The sequence below is a fragment of the Rhipicephalus sanguineus genome, chromosome 1 (genome assembly GCF_013339695.2).
Source record: "Rhipicephalus sanguineus isolate Rsan-2018 chromosome 1, BIME_Rsan_1.4, whole genome shotgun sequence".
Taxonomy (NCBI): Eukaryota; Metazoa; Arthropoda; class Arachnida; order Ixodida; family Ixodidae; genus Rhipicephalus; species Rhipicephalus sanguineus.
Window position 1 is genome coordinate 64916793 of NC_051176.1, and position 22453 is coordinate 64939245.

Sequence of the window (22453 nt, forward strand, 5' to 3'; positions counted from 1 at the left end):
TCTTCGTAAAATGGTCGTCGTCAACCGGCGACACTTGTCGAATATTGCTGTGTTGAAAAAATTTTTTATTTGAAAACGAACTGCGATTTCGTGCTGTGCAATCATATGTGCACAACATACAAAATTATCAGGAAAATCGGAAACATCAAATATACACCCTTTTTCGATCTTTCGTGGAATCGACCTAAGTTCAATTCCTATTGCAATCTCACAAATAGCTCTGCTTCATGAAGCCTTGTGTGTTCGCTCACAAGCTACATCAACATTCACTTCACAGAGCCAGAGCACACATGGGACATTTGCTGATGTACCAATGGCTTGCGACATGCAAAAACGAGCAAGATGGTCGAAAAGCTTCCCATAACGACACCGATAACATTGAAATGCAACGACCACTGTGTCCGCCACATAAATAAAATTGCAGCTTTATTTGACGCAGGCAAGGAATAAACAATTGCAGCCATGTCAGATTAACTCGCATGAAACTGAGGCTGCTACAAGCGACAGCACGATAGGTGCATTAAATGTGCTTCAATAACAATCACCGGTTCTCAAATGCACTCTCACGCTGCGATAGTCAGCAAGGTGGACATTAGCGTGCAAATAGAAAAATCGAACCGCATTTCACTCTGCTTATAAAGGACTACCACTGCCACCTCACATTCAATAGAAATAAGAAGTGCTTGCAGTCTCGCTAAACGTCTCGTGGACAAGATAAGAACTCCAACTACCAGATCACAATGCAACGCTTTTTCTACGTGCAACTGTACATGACCCATCTGTGAAATAGGCGTTGTGGAGTGTCCATGCAAAGCAATGCTATCTATACTCGGTTACAACTTGACAAAAAATGCAAGCTCCGCCCACAGAATTTTATTTACTTATTTATTCATTTTCACAATACTGCAGGCCCTTCTCAGGTCCATGAAGGAGTGGGTTGAACTTGAATACAGTTCACAAAAATTGAAAAAAAAAAATTAAACTATATGTACAGAGCAAAGTGTATGAGCACATACAAAATTAACAAGGAATACGCACATTATGCAGTAAACAAGGTGTTGATATAAACAGAGAAGCAGCATTATAAAAACTGTGCAGGCTCAAGGGCGCATTGCGGAATAGCGCAAAAAACACATAGGGACACAGGCAAGAGAGACGACACAGGGCGCGCCTGCTCTTTACCTGTGAAAGACTGTCGTGCTAGCTGGTTCTCTCAAACCGCAAGTACTTTTTCCCAGCTAATGCAAATACTATGCATATTCAGAGTTAAGGGGAAATGCGATTCGGAAAAAAAGTTGCGTTAATCTGTAGCCTAGGCCAATGAAATTTTTGCTGTATATATAGGCTTTTATGTTGATTTCAAATATGTAATTAGTTTTATAGTAAGTTGTACAGTTTTCGTTTTGTGCCATGACAATGTGTAAAGTATAGTTCGTTTTGGACAAACTTTTTATGCCCCTAAACGTTTACGGTTCTGAGCCATTAAGGGCTCATATTGCTCCGCATTAACTGTAGAATGCAAATAACTATCAAGAAAGTGCGTATAATACATTTTTTCAAGAAAAATTGTAATGGGAGAATTCTTAGAATCCTCAGCTGATACTAATTGCTTACTTTAGGTTCGTAATAATTATACAGGCGATATCAAGTTTTAAAGGAGATACTTGCACCCTTCACATGTTAAGGAATATGTGGGCAAAATTTCATCTTGATCGGGCTATCAGAAGTACCAAAAACATGATGTCCAAACACAAGAAGTTGCCCAAAAATGGATCTTGTGAAAAAAGCCTTATAAAGGTATAAGTGAAAGCTCATCTGTGCGCAAAATGATATGTTATTTAAGATGATTTATTCCATCACGAGAGCTTGACAATCATGGTTATCTTGAGCATGTGGCTTTAGTGAACTCCTCATGCGAAATGCAATGGCAAGCAGCCAGGTGACAAATTTCCAGGGGACTCTAGACAATGAGCACTTTTTAGTTTTTTAGTAGCCACCTTGTGCTCTTTAAAGGCGATTTTAACCTACTTCGAGTTTAACTGCAATCTTCAGTTTTTTCGTCATGAAAGTAGAGAAACTAAACTTCTGAAAGCAAATAAAAACAAAAAATATGTAATTTTGAAAAAAAAAAAAAACTCGTTTTTCGAATCTCATCTCCCCTTAAACGTTCGTTGTTACTACTGAAACATTAAGTTCGGCTGAGCAGCGATATCAGAATCCCTGACGTAATTTACCAGGACATTCAAGTCTCCAATATGTAAAAACCAGCGACACAAACGTGTGCGTGTATGGGAAAGTCAACCATCTTCAACCCTTGAGAAGTGCTTGATGTCACGAAAATGAGTAAGCGCTATTGATGGAGCGTTTATTCAAATTCTCTGTGGGAGGGACAGTGACAGCTGAGGGTAGAGCTGCCATTTTTTCTTAGGTTGTAACCGAGTATAGAGGCAAAGTGGAGAAGGAGAAAGAAGACATCCTGCTTCGTCCTGTCGCCTTCTTTTTCAGTGTCCGTTGTTCATTGCTGGTTTATTCCTCTACAACCCATTTGTCAGCCCCACTATCAGCAGCAAAAGTTACTGTTTCACTTTGCGAACTCGGGCGACGTGCAAGCAAATGGGTGCTGTCACAACTGCCAGAGCAGGTCAACAAAGCCTACCCAGACCGTTCCCTTTCTTCCTCTCTGGTGGTAGCAGGGCTTAGAGCCTTGTACGAGAATGCAAAAGACTAAAGACGTAATGGCCTAAGGCTGTGACAACATTCAAGGACTAGGTCTATACATAGAAAGTGAACTCACCACAAAGCTTTGCACGTGAAGCTTCATGGTTGGCCACACTAAGCACCCCCCATTCCCTTTGGCTGCTTCCCTAAATATGGCTCGAACCCAATGTTTGAAAATGTATTTCCTCTCTCTCCAACACCTCAAATATTGGAACTGTGAACAAAGTTGCAAGCAATTCGGTTATCGGCAAGCTTTTGCATTTACAGGCACAGTATCTTTTCAGCTTTCATGGTGCTATTCAGCCACTGGAGAAAATACCCCTGAATACCATACCGTATTCAGCCACTGAAAGCATAACTTTCAGTTGCTGACAAATTGTGTAACATCATAACACAGCGCAGTAAAAAATGCCAAGGAGCAGCAGATATTCCAAGCTTTACTAATTATGGCCGTGCATTTTACATCACCCTTTACAATTATCACACTGAAGCTTAACAAAAGCTTACTTGCGTATGTAAATAACCAAGAAAAAGTGCAAACACCACCACATCTGTCAGCTGATTATTAATGTAATAGTTTTTGCAAGTCACACGGGCAAACCTGGATGACTGTACATTTACTACTCAGTTATAAATACCTTGACCATTGGTCTGTTTTAGGGAATGGAGTGAGATGGAAGGAATAAACTTTGTTGCTGCGTAACAGAGCTAGTCTAAAGCTACTGGCAGCATCAACGGTAAGACAGTGACAGGCATAGTGAGGGCGACTATCTTCGCCGCCTTGCAAAAAAGACAGACCTGAATACCAGCCCCAACTGTGCAACACAACAGCTGCATTTAAATGTGCTGGTCAGAAATACCTCTAGACAGCTAGTGCCTTGAAAGCTAAAAGAATACCTACACGATGCATTGTAGGCACAAAGTACGACTACAAGCACTGGTACATCCAAATGCATAGCAAACAGCACAAGCGTTACTGGTGTGCTGTTAAAGACGACTGCGCATTTATCGGAAATATTGCCAATGCCACAGTAACAAGGTGCCGCTGCCAGAAAACCTACCAGTCACGGGGGCCTCAATGTCGATCATGGTCTTCTCCTGGCGCAGCAACGCAGCCCCCTCATTTATGATGCGTAGGGCAGCTGCCTCTTCGATTCGCCCCTCGAGCACAAAGTGTTGCTTCAATGCCTCGATCCGCGGCTTGCCGCTTTTTGCCTCAAACACCTCACTCAGTGTCAGCTTGTGGCTAGGAGGAAACGGCACACCTGCAACAAACATGTGCAAACAAATTCCAGCAGTCAGTGCAACACTGGAAGGTACAGGACTCGTTTCAATGATGGCCGAGCTCTCATTATACTTTTCCTCTACAATTTGTTTCCTCATTAAAACCCACTACAACAGCAGTGATACATTAGGCTAGTGCAGTAGCACCACGACCAAGCTGGTGTAAAGCAACACAAAGGGCTACGACGGATGCAATGGCCAATGGTTTGTTAAAAACAGACACTGTCAAAGTGGCAGGTTATTAAACACAAGATACCATCTTTCACCATGTGTTCTCATTTCCTTTCTATATTCCTACAATATTGGAAGTCTTGGTGGTTCTAATGTTAGCAAGTCTCATCTGGAAGCCATTATGTTGTGTTTTTTTATTTCAAAACATCATCCAGCTTGCTACCCTCCACTAGTCATTTCCTTTTATAGCAGGTTTACATCTGGCAAAATAAAGCCACGTGATTTCAACACGCCGCTATAATCAAGATTGTTCCATGCAGCATGCATGTGAAGGTCTACGGCGAAGGCCATTTTTGAAGCTTTACATTTTCAGGGATCTTCTTCATTCAAAACCCAGAGACTAATCTGTTAGGTTGTGAAAAGCTGTATGTCACATCACCTATGTTTTATGAAGCAAGTAAATATGAGTGAGCTTCAATATGAATGAGATTGCTGTAGCAACAAACAGCATTTACTGAACTCAAATAGGGTGTGAGATCATCAACCTCACTACCTGCATTTTAAAATCACAATAACCTTAACAGTGATGTGATGGACCGAAGCCATTTCGGCACAGCTTCTGGAGCAGCTATAACCTCAATTTGGAGAGATATTACGATGTTTAACAAGGTCCACATATGCATACATACATTCATTTTTATTTAGAATACCAAAAGGATGAATTTAAGTTGTTGCCCTTACTTTTCCTGTAGAGAGCCCCAAGATTCTGTAATCCTGTGACCTCAGGCCCCCTAACGTTTCCCCACAATACACTCCATATTTGTAATATAAATGTGTCTCCCTAACGGTTTAGTTACAGCAAGCACAAACTGTGTAAAATTCTCATGCATTCTGTTCACTATCGAAAACCCTATTCTGATTACATTTGTGCTTTCAATACAACCCAGGTGCTCGTTTAGCGGTAACGTGCCTGCTATCGCGCTTTATGGCCAGGATCGTTATGATCCTGGTTCACAAGTGTTTATTAAAACACAGGGTTTAAACTGATCCTTTCTTCCAGAAATCTGCTCCGAGCTCCATGAAATTTGTGGTAATTGGAGACTTCGTATTTAATTTTGACGAGTTCTTGAACATAAATGTTTGCCGCGGTCGAGAAGAAGAACAGGCACCGGCATACTGCAACATCATGCTTTCTCAGCAAAACCCCACAGGCCACTGCAGCGGGTGAAATTGTTGGTAAATTCAGGTCATTGTATGGTGGTAAAAGTTAAGCGCCTTGCAAGACCTCTTCTGGAAGTGAAAACAATTACGTACTCCAAATTTTTGTGACACAATCTAAAACTAATGGGAGTGTTCAAGCACATGCGCGTCCACGCTCACTGTAATTTATGCAATCAATCAAGTAAAAGACTGTTGCCCTACAAAAACTTGTAATTGCAGCAAGTATTACATTTCTCCAACTCTACACAACAGTTGTGAGTCCACAACTGTTGGAACCTAGTTTACTGAACTCAATCATTTAACCTACTACCAGTATGGTCAAGCAGTAGCAGAAAAGAAATTTTAACGTAGTATGGGTAATTGGAATGGTTTGGCAGCAGTGCGTCTGCCCCCTCCTCCCATCTTGTTCGGCAAGAAACCTTACAATCCAGAATCACCGACTTAGCCTTCTCCATTAGTAGACTGCTGGAATAAAACTTTCATAGGGAAACAAGTTTGCATTGAAACGATTACTTATACTGGGAACGTCCCTAGATACCCAGCAACTTCGACTTTTACTTAGCCTTTACTGGGCATCGTCATCTCTTGATCAAGCTCCCTGCTAGCAATCTGCAAGCTAACACATTTGCGCGAAGAAAATTTTTCGGTGAAATGAAGTCTGTGCAGTCTACGGCAAGAGAGGAGCTTGGATTCTTAGGTAGCCACTGACGACACCCTGTGCGCATGTCTTTGTAGCTACGAAATATGGTCACCAATAGACCACGAGCACAGAGCAAACGATAGTTAGGTTTGGACATTATGCTAAGCTGAAATCAAGAGGCGACAACCGCGTTTACTTCTCAATAACCATTAGCTCAATGAAATGATAGTGTAACGTGTTTATGAGCCGCTAGAGATTTCTTGAACTCACCTGTCTGCTCCCATGACCATTAAAAATTACAGTGGTAACTTAAATAAGGCGGTAGTGGTTGTGAACGAAGAAGAAAAAGGCACTTATTTCTGCAACCCAATAGGGAGCACAGCACAGCGCCAAATAAGGGTAATGAGTGCCAGCCCTCTGTACCTTCCGCCGTTCCGTTCCCTTCCTTCCAACGAGCGTTTTCTCAAAAAAAAAAAAAAAACGAAAAAAAAAACAATGTCTTGGCGCACGCTCGGTGCAAACAGACATTTTTGCTGAAACGTAGCACACGTAGCAGCTTTCACCTCTTGGTGCAGTTTGGCGCAATTGGCTCAGCTATCACATCACTGTTATAATATCTGGGGTTTTACGCGCCAAAACCACAATATGATTATGAGACATGCCGTAGTGCAGGGCTCCAGAAATTTCGACCACCTGAGGTTTTTCAACGTGCACCTAAATCCAAGTACACTGGACTCTAGCACTTTCGCCTTAATTGAAAATGTGACCACCGTGCACAGGATTGATCCCATGATCTGCAGGTCAGCAGCCAAGCACCGTAACCACTGTACCACCAGGACGGCTGCATTTTAGAACTCGCAATTAGGTTGTAGGTGCATGTCTGTGTGTTTCAGTGCACCTTCCCTATTCTGTCATCCCAGCCCTAAACTATGTTAGCAGAACCAGCGTGCCTGCATTTTGCAAGTTGCCAAGAATTCGGCAATAGCAAGTAAACTAAGTTTAATGACAGCCTAGCAAAACAATTACAGGCAGAAAATAAGGCAGTCCCTTGAAAACTAACTACAAAAAAACCACCACTTTAGCACATCGCCTGACAGAGAGATTAAGCTACGTTTGTAGCTGCTGGAGTGAGACCCTCTCAGGGCATCAAGTTTTACTGCAAGGTTTAGCACTTTTTACTGTGCCCATGAATACCTATAGCAACATTAATTTGGAAATGCCTACTGTGAATGTTCATATGCTAAAAAGATTACTTTTATCCAGGTCACCCCAGTTAACATAAATTTTTCAAAAAGCTATGCCTTTGGCATGGATGAACCCAAATGTATTAGGACCTTCTGGATAAGCCTACAATATTTTTTGTCTTCATTATTAAATTTAGTAATTGGTAGTGACTGTCAATTAAAGGTTTGCAGGGCACATTAATTCTATTTGTTCGAGACAATGCCACTTATGCAACTTTTTTTTCCCAAAATAGACAGCAAAAAGTCACTGTGGCACATGAGCAGCTTGCCACAGCACTTTAATGATTTTGCAAGCCTTATAAGTGAAGCCCAGAAACAAAGAGCTATACAAGCTGTAACAAACTGAAAGCACGACAGGTTTCCAATGAGCTCTACGAATAGAGTTTAACACTGCCGACAAATAGCTTAATTGCAACTTAATGCATTATTACAAGCAACAAGAGATGCTGGAAGCTTCTTGACTTCACTAGCACAGTTTCCCAAATTCAGAAGGCTTCATCATAAAAAAGGGCAAACAAACAAGCGTGGCATGCAGATCCCTCCGTGATTGTGTCTGCAAATTATGAAATGCCTGTGTGGAGTGAAAAGTGGCCGAAATTTCAAACAGAAGGCCACACGTCCTTCCTTTCACAAGAGCTGTGCTTCGAGAGAGAGAGAAAGGTCACAGGCACTCCTTGAAACTTTTGCGGCTGGCTTGGAGTCGTGCATGCACACGTCCAGACCAGCCATGGAACATCATTGAACATGAGCCGCGATTTCGTTCCCCATCAAATGCGGAGTGCACATTGACACCGAAAGAAAAAGAAACAATAGGCAGGGCTTGTCGTGCAGACACTTGCATGAGCGAAGCCAAGGGGAAGAGAGCAGGCTCTGGCAGTGAAGCTCGCATCCAGGAGGCACAATAATCACGTCCAATAACGAACCGATCTGAAGTATATTTCAGTAAAGTGCTCCCCAGACTTCCAGTGAAGAATAGAAATTTGCCATGCGGCCCTTTTAACTTGCTGTATGTTAGCTGAGACACCCAGTACATAAGCTACACAAGACCTGTTAGATTCCTTTTCAATGCAGTTGAAATTTTTGTCTTATGCTATTTACAGTGGTTTTCAGGTAGCTTATTTAAGTACACTCGATATACAACTGCATTCTTATGTGGGGGTGGAGGGCAACCTTGTTTTTTAAAAGTACAATGGATGGCCAGATATCACTACGTGTAGCTGTGTCTGTTCCCTGCTCAACAGCAACTCCAGAAAAATTTCCGTGCGCTGCTTTCAGACATGCAAAGCAATTTCAATTTCGTATTTTTAATAACCCCTACAAGCACTGGATCACTTCAAGTGAACAAAAATTTGCATTCAGTCTGCCTACCGGTTCGCTGTGTTTAGGCAGAAAATCGCTAGTATGTGGTTTGCAAAAAGCAGGACTTTTCGATCCAGACCTACTGAGACAGAATGGCTATGTGGTAGTTTTAACCATGCCAATATACACTCAAGTACCACCTAAAGTTCATGTGAGCCACATTAAGTCAATCAATCCATCAATCAATCAATCAATCAATCAATCAATCATTTTATTTACCACTTCAGGGAGCGGAGATATGGGAAGAATAAGCTTTTGTGAGCTTGACAAGCTGCCCAGCCGATTACAGTTCAGCAGCATGCAGTGACAGCATGCATAAACTGTCTTAGAAACAACATTCTGCAAGAACTCCTTTCTTCAACCATGTTAAAAAATGGAGCACAGGTCACCGTTTTATAATGTGTCCAAAACCCCATGAGCCCTTATAACGCTGTTCAAAGTGGAAATAACCATGCTCTTAGGAAAAGCACAGTGTTCACAAGACAACAGCACTGGCCAAAATTAGTCTGAAAAACAAAAAAAAAAAAAACAGTTTACCAGAAAATGCCAGTGTCACTTCTATAGGTACAAGCAACTGTCTGATTGCAATCTGCGTGGACTGACAGGCACGAATAATTTGTACAGGCAGTACGTAACTCCGCCATCTTGTGTATGCAATTTAGGGTTTGCATTACATGTCGCGTAATGAAAATGAACACTGAGAGCTACAAGGCCTTCTCCATAAGAGTGCTCAAGCAGTATAAAATTGCACTTTTTCTTTCACCATTTTGCAAATGCTAACATTCCAGCGTGTCCAAAAAAGAGTACAACTTAACTTCCAACTGCTGTCACTGTGCAATAATTGTGAAATCAAAGGTTTGCTATGCATCACGATTATTTTAGGCTGTTTTTATGTCCACTGCAGGACAAAGGCTTCTCCCAATGATCTCCAATTTAGCCTATCTAGTGTGAGCTGGTTCCAGCTTATGCCTGCGAACTTCCCGATTTCATCACTCCATCTAACCCTCCGTGTCCTCAGCTGTGTTCCCAACACTTGGCATCCATTCTGTAGCTCTAACTGACCAAAGGTTATCTGTCTCTCACATTGCATTTGTGGTTACGAGTGCAAACTGGCCACTAATATTTAAAAAAAATATTTCCTTCTCCTGGAGTCTACTTTTTCCTTAACCACTTCCATAACACCAGTTTATTGAATCTCTCCAGTCTTGTTAATTCAAATTAGAACACCTGCCTACATGTTTTACTGCATACAACATTCAAAGGTATCACGTATGGCTGGCATGCATCACTAACTTGTTGCCATATGCTGCAGGTGTCACAGTGCAAACGACTGGTTAGTTTATGTTGACTATACCTTATTTCCAAAGAGCCTGGCTCTGTTACGGGTGTGCCCTTAAATGATTAAGTCACTTTTCAAATAAACACTCTGGAGGTTTTAAACGCGAGAGCACTTATGTTATCCCACAAGCCGCTTTTATCTGCTGGAAAAGGCAATGTGGAATGCTCCATGCTATCCTGTTCTCACAGAAGAAACAGAACTGACCTCTTGCATATTATAGTGTGTACAGTCCCCAGAATAAGTCTTCTTCCATTACTGTTTGCTTTCAATACCTGCCTGATGCAACAACGATGCAGTTTCGCCACATCACTCCATTATGAGAGGTAAGCAGTTGAGACTGGATATGGAAAAGCACAAGCATGCAACAACTCACTAGTGCAGTGATTTAACACTAACGTCATCTCATATCTTGCGAATTCAGTTCCGAGATGCCTGCTTCCCAGCTATGTCAAGGTACATCCCTACAAAGAATTAGATATGCCATTATGCCATCCTACATTGGAATATGGTGAGGAAAGAATGTGTACCAAACTGCACTTCGTAATTCCACATTGAAGGTAGCACGGTTACAAAATGATGGCACCACTAGGTAGCCATAATTTGGATTTCAAAGTCAAAATCTTGCCACTGTTCTGGGATACCATTAGAGCGTCACCATTCTGTCCCATAGTTGTGATGAAGAATGCGACATATGAATTTGGGAAGACTGAAGACTTCATGGGACAAACTTGTGCCCAGCAAAACATCATCACAACAAAACGATCGCAGCAGGCACCGCCCTCGTAATCCAATCCTCAAGTGAAACACCCCTGCTTTTATACATACATCATTGCACATTCAAGCATAACTGCTGGCGTTCACTTAAGTTCTAAAATGTACGCAGTTACTCGTGTTAAATAGGCCATCAGACTGTAATCATCGATTACATTGCAGTAGCTTCTGATATGCCAAGGCACTGCTTGTGCGGAGTGATAATGTGTTTCAGTTTTAGTCTGAGAGACCTGGTCACCGCAAGAAAGAAAGAAAAGGTTATGTATGTCAATATAGTGCCTCCACCATCCACATTTTCGTTTATTAGGCTATCACAATCAGTCTAGCGTAATATATGGCATTAATGTGCGTGCTGTCGTGTGTAGTTAGTGAAAACATGGGCCCAGCCCAGCACCAACGGCCTCACAGTGAGCATGCAGTGCCCTCGCTTCGCTGATATTGGTTTTGAGCTGTGTTGGGCATGCGTTGCGTTTAAACTCTGCGTGCAAAGCTTGGCACGTTGCTTCAGCGATGCTTCGCACGCAGAAAGACGTGTGTTCACAGACAAGTGTGACTAAATGTAGGCAAGAATTTCCAACAAATGCAGAGATTCCTTTTGTAAGCACAGCCGATGCAAACTGTAATAAACAATTTGTGGGGTTTTACGTGCCAAAAACACGATATGGTTATGAGGCATGCAGTAGTGGAAGGCTCCAGAAATTTAGGCTATCTCATGTTCTTTAACATGCACTGACATCACACAGTACACAGGCCTCAAGCATGTCATCTCCATCTAAATGTGACCGCCACGGCCAGGGATCGAACCTGCGACCTTCAGCTCAGCAGCTGAGCACCATAACGACTATACCATCGCGGCGAACAGGTGTGTATGCTAACCCCCAATACACATTTAGTGAAAAGGCTGATGTGGAAATGCTGTGCTGCATTATGTAGCAAGTGTTTCGTTATATCGTCATTCAATAAAACCATCTTTACCTTGTAGGATTGCTGTGGCTAATGCCAACTTTACCGTAAGATTCATCAAACAAAGATCTATTATCAATGATTGCAAATCAGCTGACTATTCTCCACCTAACACAATAAGGCGTTATATAGTTCAATGTCCTTAAACAGTCCTTATCGTATATTGAAGAAAACCATTATCGTAAATGTCCTTATCGTATATTGAAAACAACCTGTTTTCATGAGAGAACACTGCCCTGGTCCTTGCAAAAATGCCCACTTCAACTGCTCATCAACCTAAAATATTGCCGACAGAAAATGAAGCTAAAAAACTTCACACGCAAGTTTTACAAGATTCATAGCCATATTCAAGAGGGCACAGCAAACATGCATTACACACTATTATATAGCCACGCATTTCCATGCCACACTAACTTGCAGAATTTTGGGCAGTGCAAGAGTCTGCTTTCAACAATCAAGCATCTTAAGTCTGAATTCGATTTGTAATGGCAGGTTTACAATACACTTGACTCTCCACAGATCGAAAGTAGCAAGTCTTACGGGCATGAGCGAGTTAAGGTGAACCAACTGGCTGCAAGTCTGATCATGTCTGTGCATGTTTTAGGGGAGCAAGTCAAAGTGGGTTGAGTAAAGTCCAAGTACATGGGAGTACTATTGAACTGAAAATGGCACGAGTGAATGCAGCCAACTGTCTTTGAAATTATACAAGTTTAGTTTTGGGAAATGTGAGCTTTAGCTATTAGCTATAGTTGCTAAGCTAGTCGGCACTGTGTGCACTCCTTATAAACGTGTCTGGGTTCTGTGGCTTCATCACAAGTCTGCAATCCTGATGAAGTTCAAGTCATTTGCTCATTTCACAGGCGTAAGTACACAAGTATATGACAATGCACAAGCGAACAGGCGTAAGTTACCTTTTTTTCTTTTCTATCATCAAGCACCTTACCAAGTTCTCTACTGCAATAACATGGGCCAGGTACATTGCAAGAAGAATTTACCATTCAAGCCCTGAATGGTAACATGCACATCTCTCTCAACAAAAAGTTAACACTTTTATTGAGCGGGATACGTTAGAGCATGAGTCTCTTTGGTCAGTTGTCAACATAGGCAGGCGCGCATGCATCCTGTGCTGTCCACAGGGATGCTTTCCCTGCTGCGATCATCTAGCTTCCGTTTGATTTTCCTTGCTCTCAGATGAAACAAGGAAAAAGAGCATTGCAGTAGGGCATGAATTATTTGCAACCTGCAGGCGACTAGACATGCAGGGCAACTGTCTATGGCGCTGACTGGCCCACGTCACTACCCGCTGAATGTTCAGTTACACTTGAGACGAAGTCTGCTGTTGGCATTTCAGTTGATGCAGACAGTGCATACATTGAAAGGTAACAAAAACGGTACCGATAACAGGTTCCCAGCAACAAGTGCTTCGCCAGGGCAACTTTTCGAATGCCAGAGCTCAATCGCTGACAATAAAACCTTATTCGTAAATAGTAAAAATGCACTAGGAAGTGAAGGTCCCTTTTTTTCTCCCAAATAAAGATTTGAAGAATGGCTTACAATGTAACCGCAGAGCTGTTTGCAAAGCCAGATCATGGTAAAGCAATAATGTGCTCACGGTCAATTTGGACAAATACTTGAGTGAAACTTCAGTCCATAAGCTTTTTAAGCCCAGAAACACTTGCACAGCCTGGTAAAACTGAATACCACTACCAGGCTGCATACTTTGATGTATAACCACATCCTAAATCACGAAAATGGAATTTACACTACAAACTAATCCACAGAAATGACGCCAATGCTGTGTTCATTATTTACATTGACCAAAGGCCGGGTAGCCACGAAAAATCTCTGGCTGACCGCTTAATATCAGGGCCATATCCCAAAGCAGCTTCACCTGTCCACGTTTTCAACATAACGCAGCTCCTCGGAGACCTTGTTGAAAAATACGGGACAAAAATTCTCTCGCCGCCCAACGTCCGAGCCTGCAGCTGTTCCTGAATTGGCGTGGCGAGACACAAACAAAAACTGAGTTTTCGCTACACGAAAAACAAAGGGCCAGATGTACAGGGGACAGGCGCGCGCTTTTGACGGCCACCGAAGCAATTTGACGACAAAGCAGCGCGCTGTTTCTCGTCATCGACCGGCGCTCCCGTCTAGCCGCCGCGAGACTCCCTTCAGGTCAGACTAGCAGGGCACAAGTCTCGCGGCCCGGCCGACAAGAGCGCCCTCCGACCAAGCGTCACAAGAAGGCTTTGTCCAAGCGATATCGATTACGAAACTGCACCATAACCACAACAAGCAGTCTTGTGCACGGGGCGTACGACATCGGTCCAGCGGCAGAACCCCCCTTGTCTATCGTGCGCTGGAAAACAAGGACGTTGCACCCACGCGGGCTTGAGTGTGCACTCTCAAGTGCGATCAACAGGTGCCGTGAAGAGCTTTCGAGCGACAGTTGGGGCACTGCAAGAACAGCCCGCTGGGCATCCTGCTACGAAGTTGTCCAACACGGTGTATCCTAAGATACCATGCAGACGTAAATAACGTAATGAATACAAATGTTTGTGGATTGAATGTCGGCCAGAATGCATGCAGTATCAACGACTGCCTCTACAGTGTCGGAGGTTGAAGCCATTTTCGCATCGCTATCGTTACCACGTAACGTAAAAGCGTGAATTTCCGCAACGAACGATTACTGCCAAAGTAGCACCACGGGAGTGAAAGCTCATTACGCGTTGCACTTGCGGAACGAGTACATTTATGGCACGCGATGCCATGTTCGCTGCAATTGGACATAAGCCCCTTATATTTGACTGCTCTTTTTGAACAGGTTAGACGAACGTTGCAGGTACTACACACCAAGGCGACGGTATATTTTGTACCCTAGCGAGCCACTTTTATTGAATCGTAAGCCTTGCCTGGCGCCACCGCGGGCGCTGACGTCGCCGGCAAAAAAACAAAATTTTTTTCACTTTCTACGATCCGGTAGGTTCGGTTTCACCAAACGCAAGCGCCTACACAGCCGGCGGCGACCTTGGGTGGTGGTCTTTTTCCTTGTTTCGTACTAACGACCCGGTCTCCCAGCGCCGGCGAGTTGTTCGCACATCGACGACGATCGCACGGGTCCAAAATGGCAACCCATCCCCTCCCCTCTTTCGGCCAAAACCCGGTGGGATATTGAGCGCTCCTTGCCAGGACGCGCTCTCGGACTGACGAAAACGCGGCATTGTGTTCCTGCGGACAAGGGAGGTCGCGGCGGAAAACACGGCCACGACGTCCAATTTCAGCGTGAACAGGGAGCGGTTTCTAAAAACGCCCGAGGTCGACCCATGAGCCACTGCGCTCGGGTCCCCTCCGGCACACGCTACTCGAGAGAAACTCGGGTTCCAGGGAAACCCGGGCTTCCCTCATTATACCAATTACTCAAATTCGGCAAGTTCGTCGACAGCTGTAGGAGAACGCACGCGCGTACTACCTCGGGTCGATTCCAAAGCGATGTCGGTAGCGACTCAAAATTAAACGGGAGGCATGCCGATGTAAACATACCGCCACAGTGGGGGGACACCGAAGCGCACACCGAAATAGGATCGCCCGCGAAGCCGCCACCCGTGAAATGAAACCAACGGTATGACAAGCCGAGAGGCTGAGGAACAAGAAGCTGCTCTAGCGATGACCACCAAAAATTGATGCAGCGCGATCCCAAACACGGACAGCTCTCCGCTGAAGTATTCGTCACCGATTACTACATAGCACAGCGCGGCAAGCAAGAAGCGAGACGCGCTGTACTGTTCGGTGCACGCTACGCATTTCGGTGCGAAACCAGCTTTCCAGCGGTCGCGGCTTTCGATCAGCTGAGCTTGTTTAAAGGGTCGAGACCGGGAACGTTAGGCTTAAACGCCCGACGATCGGTCCAGCTTTTTATGGTGTCGTTCCGTACGCCTCCCGTGCGCACGGAGCATGTGTCCGGTTCGATACTAACCCGCAGGTCCGTGTATTTCAGCACGGAAAGGCCGTACGGTCACACACTGCATATTTAAAGGGGCTGCACCCGACAAAAATGGCCGCCGGACTCTGCAAAAATCCCGGGGCGAGCCCATGGACGCCAGGGAGTAGGGTAGATAAAAACGACTTACTTTTGACGACGCGTTCCGTCGTTGGTATTTTCGCGTTATTCGCCGACATGTTAATAATCCTAGGTGTTCACGTTACACGAAACACATACGGATGACAAGTATATCACTGCGATAAAGAAAGATCACACAACACTACGACGGCCACAAATGGCGTAAACAACAAACTCCTGTTTGCATGCTGCATTGCGCATAATTTTGCGCGCAGACTGAGAGGACCAATCGCGACGCTCGACGGCAGTGGAGGCGCCCCGTTCGCCGCTCTCGGCAGAGGAGCGTGTTCATTGGACAGCTGTACTGACGTCACTCAACCTGCAGTGTCTTCCTTCAAATTCAAACTTCAGTAAAATAATTTCGTGAATTTCAAACGTTTGAGGACAGCAGTTTGCTCTAAAATGTGTCCCTACTATAGAAGACACCTCCGGGACCTTTTCACAAAATGTATCATGCAGTAGTGAACCGTAATAGAACGTCGACAAGCTGTATTTCGCGTTCTCGGTATGCCGCGTCAAGATTCGCCTGCCTCAAGCATTTTTGTTTTGATTCAAGCGCGCCTTAGTGTCGTATCAACGAAATATTAGCGACATGTAAACGCAAATATATACAAAAATTACATATAAGTTTCCGTAGAAAGTATATTACTAGAATTATTTTCAACGTGATTCTGGAATCTTTTTAGTCGAATAGGTGGCGCACTAATTTCGGCGGCAAATTTAAACAACGCTTGTCGCAACTGGGCGAGTATTATAATTTGTCGGTGAGTACTTCTTGTACGAGTAAATATTATTTCTTCTAATATCGTAAAGGCTGCTGCATCCGAGAGGATATGCGCTGTGTAGCTAAACTTCTATAGATATTGCGACAGTTAAAACATCAGATACCTTTGACGAAAATCTCCTCAACGTCGTTCTTACTTTTCATAATGTTCGCACGAGACCATCGTGCTAATGAATACGGCTCGGGTATAAGGCAACCAGGGGTTTCCCGACATAGGCGTATCCAACGGGGGGGGGGGGGGTCAAGGGGGGCGCTAGCCCCACCCCCCTTCCCCCACTTTCGACAGCGGTCATTGTCAGCTGCAGACTGGGAAACTAACAAGTCAGGCAAAGTTTTACTTCAACGGAGCAATCACGTAATTATATATAAAAAACAATCTGTCCTACGATTCTGCCGTGAAGACTGTCCTCCGTGTCTCATGGCCACGCACTGTAGGCCCTCTGCCGTGCGGGCAACCTATGCGGCGCTTTCGCGCCTTGCGCTCGAGCATTGCAGAGAAGACCACCGCTCGGCAGGGGCTCTGTAATATTACAGCAATGTGTCATAATTTTATTTTGTTCTGCCTGGCCTGAAATTTACTTAATCGGTGACGCAAATACGGGTGGGAATCAGTAAACGTTTTAAAGCCCGATCGAATGCTCTTCCTCTTACAGGCAATTTAGTTTCTTTGAAAACGAATGGCATCGCCGCTGCTCCATATCCAAGCTGCGAGTTGATGAGTGTGCAGAAGTGTCGAGTATGTTAGTTGTGCCGAGCCAGGACAGCTAAAAAAGGTTCATGATTTAGTCTCCGATTAACCTGCTTCACCTTGATTATCATATGGCAGCCTGCAGCGATCGCAGCGGCTTATAAATAAGGCAGTGAATTCGAGCACTTTGAGAAGCCCAGCCTTCGAGTTTGCCCCTTAACATGATCTACCTGACCAGGGATCTACCTCCACAGTTTTCTGGACTGAGAAGACTGTCCACCTGCAAAGGCTTGTGTCTGTTCCTAATGATGTTCATTTCTCTCTTTCTCTTTCTCTCAGCAAGGATGAGTTCACAGAGAGGTGTATACGCGCAAAAACAGCTCAACACCGTTATACTACAAACGCAAGTATCTATTATACGCATATCGTTCCATCTCGCCAGCTCCTATAAGCTCCATCTCGCCGCTGCCAATGCGATGGGCGGGCAGCCTTCTTTATTGCGTTCAGAATGAGACACCGTCCGGCTATTCAAAAAAAAAAAAAAAAGAGTTTACTTACGGCGCTGTTTATTGTGCACACTTCATTTTAACGCCGCGAGTTTTGCAGACTTGTGATGTCGCTTAACAAGGACGCGATTTTATGGCACGTCGAAAACTTTTGAATAATAGCGAGAAACCAATGACCAACAATATGCCGTACTGAAAATAGTTTATTTTGCTTTTCTTGCTTTTTATGTATGCGTACGTGGTCGTTACGCGGTGGATCCCTTACGTGTCATTTGTTGCGTCGTGTTACGAGCAAGTGTGTGAGCATGACCCAGAAATTTTTTGTTTTACCAATCATTGACAGCTAACGATCTATACGGAACGAAACAATCAGGGGTAGTTTAACGTTATAATCGCCCACATTTATCGAAGAAAATTTGAGCTTATACAGTTTACGTAAGCGTATTTACTTGGAGGAGCCAGAGAAGAGGAGAAAAGGGCCACTTCGCCGTTTTTCCTTCTACCCCCCGCACAGGCTGGGAAAAGTAGGGGGGCAAGGAATGACACCTAGTATATAAATTTGTAGTCATTCATAATCTTATATACACAGCCAGCTCAATATGGTTTCCTTAAAAATTAATCGACAAAACTTGGTCTTCTTCAGAAAGACTTTAAATTAGAGGGCTCTTACAGTAAAAAAAAAAAAAAAAATTATAATCGGCCTATTATGAAGACTTCTGCAAAGTACCTTGCTTTGTCAGCCACATGTGTTGTTTAATAAGTGAGAATTTAGGGTACTAAATTCCCAAAGCAGGTTCTTCATACTCATCGTATTTACGACGCCAAACTGAGACTGTGAAGGTTGCAGATGGAATGCTCAGATGCAACGGTTAAATGTGGCTGTAATTTCTAAAATTGACGGTAATTTTTCCATAATGTTATTAAACACAGCTGTGTTGTCGCGGTAGAGGGCGGCCCATCCTACGCAATCTGTTTGTGCAGCTTCTTCCGTGATTTCAGAGAACAGTTTTGAAAAATTATCTCTCTGTATATAAAAAATTACGTCAAATTGAGGGCAAATAGTTCTCTCTCTCTCGCTCTATACATACATATATATATATGTATATATATATATATATATATATATATATATATATATATATATATATATATATATATATATATATATATATATATATATTATATATATATATATATATATATATATATATATATATATATACTGTGATGACGAAGAGCGGCAACGAGGCCCTGGCGCGCGGGCAGCTAGAGAGGAGAGAAAGACGAGGACAGAGATTAGAACAGCTTGCCCGAGAAACGGGTGTTGTCTCTGTCTGGTTCTTCACAATGGCGCAGCCTCCGACGTCAATCGAACCTTGAAGCGGAAGCCACGTGTCCTCGAGGGTCGTCAGCAGCGCGGGTCTATCCATCCAAGGAACGCCGTCCACGCTTCCTCGATCATGGACTCTACGACTCGACCGCTGCTGCCGCCACGCATCCAATCATCCGCGGACGGCGTCCATGACTCTTCGGGTGTTCCAGGGTACGACGTTTCAGGAACCGTGCTACCATTTTCGCCTGAGAATGTGCACGGGCTCCTGTCGTCTGGGAACGTCGCGTACACCTCCCGTGGCACGCATCCCGTGCCCTTCCAACGCGTGACTCTTTCAACGCGTGAGCATCCAAGGGACGCCGTTCAGGCTTCCTTGGACGTGGATGTTGCCATGGGGAGTACCGCTACCACAGCATATTCCGGGGACCTGAATCCTCGCTCCTTGTGCACCTCATCCGACAGCGCCGCGGAGCTGTTGCGTACCATCGCACAACTCCGCGTCGAGATTAACACCAGGATAGCGCGGTGCTCCGAGCTGTATCCTGCCGCTATCCCATCATTGTGCACAATGAATGCTCTGTTTGCTGCAGCTGCCTCACAAGGCCTTGAATCCTGCTCAGTCCAGAACCGTAGAGAGCTCCGGTGTGCCCTGACGCATCTCGCATCTCAGCTGGGCTCCTTGGCGTCGCCATACTCCAGATTTTCGTCTGCTGCCCCACCGTCGCCGGCTATCTGTGAGTTGCCGGAGTTCTGCGGCTTCCAGAACGACGCCAACAACTGGGTGGCGACCGTAAACGCGATCGGAGCTCGCGAGTGCTGGACGGATCAACAGAAGTGGTCCGTGGCCATAGACCGCCTTCGGGACGGTGCCGCGGCGTGGCACAGGTACGAAGGCGTGAGGCAGCAATCCTGGGCCGAGTGGAGCACCAGGCTCATAGCTGCCTTTGGACCGATTGATCACCACCTCAGTACCACCACCCAGTCGAACCTCACTGCTACCGAGGATGGAACTCTGAAGGGGCACCACCTCGAGAAGGCTGCAACTGTGCATTGCAGCTCACCTACAGACAGTGCCTCAACCTGCCCTGGGACAAGCACACAACTTAGACCAGGCCTACCATCTCAAGTCACGGACTCGGCGTCGGTATCCAACGCCATAACATCCCTGCCGGTGGCCGAGAGCGTTTTCCGTCCACATCTGTCGGAAAAGCCACCCCCATGCTCGTCGTCGCTTGACCATTTGGAGGCACCGACACTTACAGTACTGGACGCTCTACCATGCAACGAGCCGTGCTTTTCCGTCGGTTCAAACGCGATCCTCTCTGCCCAGACGAAGGCGGATCTGCGTACCTCACAGCATGCACTGGCAGAACGCGAAAATGCTTCCAACTTGCTGCGAGACGTCTCTCCAGAAGCCGCCAATGAGTCTGACACGGCGGAGATCGACCTGCCTGTGCAGCACAAGTCTTCTGCTGTTGGAACGGCTTCTTGCGAGGATGCCCCTGCTGCGCGCAGCGCGTCTTCAAGAAAAGCTGACTTCGGAACGGCGGGGTGGTGCTCCACAGCGACAACGCTGCAAAAGTACAAGCGGTGTCAAAGGTCAACGCGTGAACTGAGCTTCCCGTTGCCACAGACGTCTAGTAAGAGACCTAGACGCCCCTCGAACCACTGCAAAAAACGCAGATGGCCTCGTTCGGTGCAGCAAGTGGTGCTACAGGGCCCACCACGTCCTGCCCTGTTCTGCCAACTGCGACGGGATAAACGTGCGAACTACATACGACCACATTATATCAACCAGGGTCGCCCGCCAGAGCACGCTGAGGCACCTTCTCAAGCCAAGTCGCCGCGGGGCCTGGACCGACCACCGCCATGCAGCCAGTGTCGCCGAACTGAGATATTTATGACTCATCCACACGCCAAGTCGCAGCGTGGCCGGGAGCGACCACCGCTATTCAACGAGTGTCGCCCACCAGAGGCACTTCTTGCAAGTCTCCCAACCAACTTGCAGCGTGGTCGGGACCGACCACCGCGATGCAGCCAAAACCGCCCACCAGAGACATTGTCGACTGTTCCGCGCGCTCGCAGTCATGGCCGAGTGTGATGACGAAGAGCGGCACCGAGGCCCTGGCGCGCGGGCAGCTAGAGAGGAGAGAAAGACGAGGACAGAGATTAGAACAGCTTGCCCGAGAAACGGGTGTTGTCTCTGTCTGGTTCTTCACATATATATATATATATATATATATATATATACATATATCTATACATATATATATATATATATATATATATTATATATATATATATATATATATATATATATATATATATATATTATATATATATATATATATATATATATATATACACGGCTGACAGAGTGAGCGACGCTTGGCCCCCGCACTCGGGACCGAGTTGGTACGCCACTGTTTCCCGAGGAATTGAAATTACAGGGTTACAGGGGGGAGGCCCGCGAGAAAAAAAAGTTTTTGGAGGTAAGTTTTGACCTATTCCCAGTTCCAGGTCCTGATCCAGGAACTGCAGCAACATTCCGAAGAAGATCGACTCGGCTGCCCCAACGCCTCAATTAAAAACTAAGCCTGCTACATGTCATGGTGGCATGAATAAGGGGAGCCATGCTGCGCGTTTTCTTCAGTGCAAAACCGCAGAGGTATACAGGATTCCATTGTCCTGTGGCCGTTGTTACGTCGGCCAAACTTCCCGGTGTATAAACGGAAGGTTGCGGCAGTGCCAGTGGCTTAAATCATGGGGGAGGTCAGGGGGTCCTGACCCCCCTATTGTTCAGGCTAGGGGGGCACCCCTTGCAAGTGTCCCCCCCTGAGGTTTATTTTTCAAACATATTTCAATTACTTGACAGTTAAAGGGACCCTAAAGCGTTTTTTTTTTTAAATTTTATCGGCATTCAGGCTTCATCATTATTAGATCATTCGCACCATAAATTAGGCGACGCACCTTGTATCAAGGCCGCTACGGGCTATTATATGTGAAGCCCTTGTGAAGCAATCTGAAGACCTTCCAAATAGCCGAAACGACGTACGAAAGTGAAATCTGCTTTTCGTTTCAAAAGGTACTCAAAGCTTCCTGAAAAGGTACGGATTACTTCTGACGTGCCGCAAATGTTCATTACGATGCAGATGCACATCCAAATACAAAATAAAAAAAAGAATTACCGATCATCTATCGTTATTTATTTGTGGCGACGATTCGTTGGAGTCCATTGTAGTGATGCGAAACTATCGGCAAAATCGACTACCGATAGCATCAATAGTTTTGTTTGAACTATCGATAGTGTAAAGA

At 45.0% G+C, this 22453-nt stretch overlaps 1 protein-coding gene across 4 annotated transcripts in view; it reads right to left on the reverse strand.

The window, feature by feature from the left end:
• Nucleotides 1-16064, reverse strand: part of LOC119392323 (serine/threonine-protein phosphatase 2B catalytic subunit 2) — a 124588-nt gene extending 108524 nt beyond the window's left edge. For all 4 annotated transcript variants that reach the window (XM_037659683.2, XM_037659682.2, XM_037659681.2 and 1 more), the window contains exons 1-2: nt 15838-16064; nt 3780-3983 (exon numbers count right to left, since the gene is read on the reverse strand). In XM_037659683.2, the coding sequence (XP_037515611.1) occupies nt 3780-3983; nt 15838-15886 (253 nt within the window). In that variant the 5' untranslated portion in view covers nt 15887-16064. The remainder of the gene's footprint in view (nt 1-3779; nt 3984-15837) is intronic.
• Nucleotides 16065-22453: the final 6389 nt, after the last annotated feature.